Source organism: Sinocyclocheilus anshuiensis, unplaced genomic scaffold, assembly GCF_001515605.1.
Source record: "Sinocyclocheilus anshuiensis isolate Anshui unplaced genomic scaffold, SAMN03320099.WGS_v1.1 scaffold186, whole genome shotgun sequence".
Lineage (NCBI taxonomy): Eukaryota > Metazoa > Chordata > Actinopteri > Cypriniformes > Cyprinidae > Sinocyclocheilus > Sinocyclocheilus anshuiensis.
In genome coordinates, this window is record NW_015542355.1 from 1,094,861 (window position 1) to 1,099,172 (window position 4,312).

Genomic DNA, 4,312 nt, shown 5'->3' on the forward strand with positions numbered 1-4,312 from the left:
AATCACATCCTTTTTCTGTGATTAATCGCGATTAATCACACACTTCATGAAATTAAGCATAGACCATTTATCTTCTTTCAAATGTTTATTTTGTAATCATTTGCTACATCCAGAAAAGTAAACCAAAAGACTGAAGGGTGATTCTCAAACATCTATATTTTCTGCAAGCTTTTTTTCAAGATAAATTTAGATGACTTTCCAAAAAAGGACACTTAGAAACTCCAAAAGGACACCAAAGAACCAAATGATATAAAGGAGCCCATATAAGCACATATGAAAGAAAAAAAAATCAGAATGTTATAGTATGTGTACAGTGCAACAGCAAAGAGCTTTTTTTTTTTACATTTTAGAGAATCCAAGTTGCGATACAGAACAGGACCACATGGAGATGCCAAAAAAAACCTAAACCAATCGCAAAATTGGGTTAAGGGGTTAGAATAGAAATTGTGCTTCAGTAATTTTGTGTCAAATTATTTTAACGTGTTAAGGATTGTAAAATTAATCACATGCGTATATATATATATATATATATATAAATTCCTATTTGTTAGCTTGTGCATGTTTGTTTGAGTTATTAAGACTAATGTCCTCTCTGAACTTCTTCCTTTGTTTTTCAAAATGTTACCATACATATGTTTTTGCTTCTATTCAAAACTGATTTGTTTCCACGCTTTGTCAATATTAGATGGAAACAAATAATAAAGTACATTGAAATTGAGATTCATTCTAGAGTCAATAAAAATTTTATCTTTACTCTTTAATATTTGAAGTCTTCAGTGTCACATGATCCTTCAGATATGATGACTCTGTGCTCAAGAAACATTTCTTATCATTATTATCACCAATGTTGAAAACATTGTGCTTCTTAATATTTTTGTGGAAACCATGATGTATATTTTTTTAGGATTCTTTGATGAATAGAACAAGAATGGTATTTATTTGACACGTAGGCCTATTTGAAAATGTATAGAAAGAAAGAAAAAGAGATGAGAGAAATGAGGACATTCACCGTTATCCTCTCGTCCTTGTCGTTCACTTTCACATTGTTCCTCTTCCAGGAGATAGTGGGTTCTGGGTGGCCTCGTGGAGGGATGCACTCCATCACGGCCGGCTCCCCTGCTGCCACCACTACGTCGCTGGGGGTCTGTCGGAAATCATCCCGGAGAACTGAAGAAACCGGGAGAAAAGACTAAAATTATCAGCAACTGGGATTGACGATCACTATAATATCACAATATAATAACTCCACAAACAGCTACACTTTATTGTGCTATGCAGCAACATTTTGCGATATTAGATTATCGCTTTGCAATCATTTTGTTAGTTGGCTTTCCTGGTTTAATTTGTTTGCAATGTTGTCCTGTTCTCCCCCTGGTCTTAATTTGCTCATTGTCCATGTCAGCCTAATAAATAATGCATTGTTTCCTCTAACACATTACTATGAATAATTAAATCAGTTAGACACTGGCAAAACCACCCTTTTTTGTTACGGATACTGGCAAAAAAAGTCCCAAACAGAACACAAGAATGACACTGTGCAAAAACACATACAGCGCATGCAAACACAAAAAATGGCAACATAGGCAATAACCAGCAGCACAAATATCCTTCAATCGACCTTCCTGCACCTTTGTGGCTGATGATATCAGTTCCTCCTCTCAATCTGGATTTCCATTTTATTGCCATTTATCAGATTCCTTAGTGCCAGCACTCCCAATACTTTAAACTGACCAGTGCTTTATCAGCCCCTCTAAATCGTTCTGCAGCTGCACATTTCCAATTGGTGTTTGTGGCCCAGAGCGAAAGGTCTGCATTCAGATAGAGCGGATGAAGTGGAAGGCTTTCGATATTGTGCTGGATCAGATCCAAAAATGAACCAAACTACAGCTCTCTCACTCAGAACACAATATCCAGAGCTCAGACAGCAAATAAATCCACTGAAATAGGACCCTGTTTTAGTCGGCAAGCCATGAGAGAAGGAAATTTAAAGTTCCCTTTATAGCCAGAGGGAACAGACTGAACTCGAACACTAAAACAGGCAGCAGACACTAAATAGTGCCTGAAGAAATTCTGCTAGCAAAATCCTATTGTATTTTTTTCATATCTTGATAAATCAGCAATTTCACCTTTCCTTTTTTTCATTTACTAATAATTGCTTTCTGCTTATTCACACAGAGATAGTTTTCATTTCAATTTCTGTCAGCTTCACAAAGGGAAAAATGTATAGAAATTCGTTTCTATTCAAAAAGATTTAATTTTGAATATATTCACAATTTTATATCTCATAATTCTATTTTTCTTGCAAAAAAAGTTAGAATTCTGAGTTTATATCTCATAATTCTGACTTTCTTCTTTAAATTCTGTCTGAATTGTGAGAAAAAGTTGCAATAACCTTTATTTTTATCCTGTGGTGGAAGCAAGCTTCCATAGAAATTTTTCATCCTCTTTCTTTATTGATGAATTATTCTAAATGAGGGGGGCGTGTGCCTGCTGTTGGTGATTAGCATAAGACATCTCCATATAAAGGTTTACCGCACAACCTCTCAACTCTTCAAATTTATCTCAAGGCCAATAGAAACACAACAAAGCATTTTCATATGGAACATTTTTATGCAAAATGTATCCAAGACGTTTAATACACATCATTTTTCTTACTCTGAAATAAGAAAGACTATTACATTTCTAATAGACATACTGTGTGTGTGTGTGTGTGTGTGTGTTTGTTTTTTGTTTTTTTTATTGAAAAGACTCAAATACTGGGATGGATGGATGAATAAATAAATACATAAGTACTACACAGCTGCTCTAGCGTCTCTAGGCTATACAAGGTGTTTAAATACATTTCTCTTATTTTTAGCAAATGTACTTTCCATCCTTTCCCGTTCTCTTTTTCTCTTGACTGACCTGAACCTCTCCAAATTCTGTAATCCAATCAAACTGACAGAGGTCTCATAATAGTCCGAAGGCAGTAATTTCTCTCTTCCCATCCATCTTTTTTCACGCTCTCTCTCAACCAGAACACTTTACACGTCTCCTCAAAATCACACAATCTGAAAAGTTTGAGGGCTGAGAGAACTTTTTTGTTACAGCTGAAACCAGCATATCAGAAGTGTTACATAAACTTTCTGAACGCTTCCTAACATAAAGGCAGATTTTAGAAGCTGCGGAGGTTGAGCTTTATGCCATAATTTGCACATCAAGCCCTAACAATGATTAATTAATTACAGAGAGATGATGGGGTAAAAAGTTTGCATATTAAGCCAGTCCAAGTGGTGGTATCTCAATTCTAGACAGCACTGGTGGGTTTTGCACAGATGTAGTATGTGTGAAATTTGTATCTGCAAAAAATAATTCACAATAATAACTTTGTAACACTTCAAGCCATTAACTGAATATAATTGTTTTTTTGTAATCTTTGAAAATTATTCAGGTCAAACCATATCTATTGTATATAACAACAAATTAAACATGTTCACAGTCCCACTGTCCTTAAAATTATCCCATTACACATTAGCATTTTAAGATAAATGTGTATGAGTGTTATGAATACTCTCCTAAATGCAAGACATTAGTCTTATCTGCCAAAATTGATCATTGTCATGCACATAATAGATCAACGGCACCACAGTCAAGGTTTGCGGCTTGGGGACATCGTCTGTCCTTCAGCACCGCAAGCGGTTAGTGAGAGTTTGATGCTATCTCAAGGTCCCTAATACCTCTTGATGAGCAGAGGAACTGGAGTGTTTCTGCGGCGGGTCCTCGGGATTAGAGTCACAAATCACTATAGAGGCGCTATGGATCGATATAATGCAAGATTTATTATGGCCGAAACAGAATGAAAAGTCACACATGGACAAAAAACAGCCTGACACCAGTTGGAATCAAATTTGTTTTTGACTATTAATTATGGGTGAGAATTAATTGGTGCATAGGATGTGTTTACGTGGGCGTAAGTGAATCAGCGTGTACGCTTTCACTTTAGGATAGATAATGTACGGCCATTACGTCTAAATTACTGTGCTAATGTCGCTACAATGTCATCGAGGCGGGCGGGAGAGTTTGGTTTGATGAATGACGCTCTCCGAGCATGTGCTAGTGAATATATATTGTTGATGAATCTAAAGCAGGACAACAGAACAGGCAGATATTAGCGTTAGCTATTTGGGGCACCCCTCTTTGCACCTCTAATGGATGTCTGTCAGCTGCTGCTGTTTTAATTTCCTTCCCTTCAAATGTATGCGATGGAGTGGCGTCAAGCTTTAATATACATTACACTTCATGAGGATGTCATGGTGAATGATGGTGGCATTCC

The 4,312-nt window shown here is 36.3% G+C and overlaps 1 protein-coding gene across 1 annotated transcript in view; it reads right to left on the reverse strand.

Moving 5' to 3' along the window:
• LOC107691689 (roundabout homolog 2-like) overlaps positions 1 to 4,312 on the reverse strand; it is an 89,961-nt gene that overhangs the window by 49,977 nt on the left and 35,672 nt on the right. Inside the window, exon 3 of the mRNA XM_016490469.1 lies at positions 1,010 to 1,167. Coding sequence (XP_016345955.1) covers positions 1,010 to 1,167 — 158 coding nt within the window. The remainder of the gene's footprint in view (positions 1 to 1,009; positions 1,168 to 4,312) is intronic.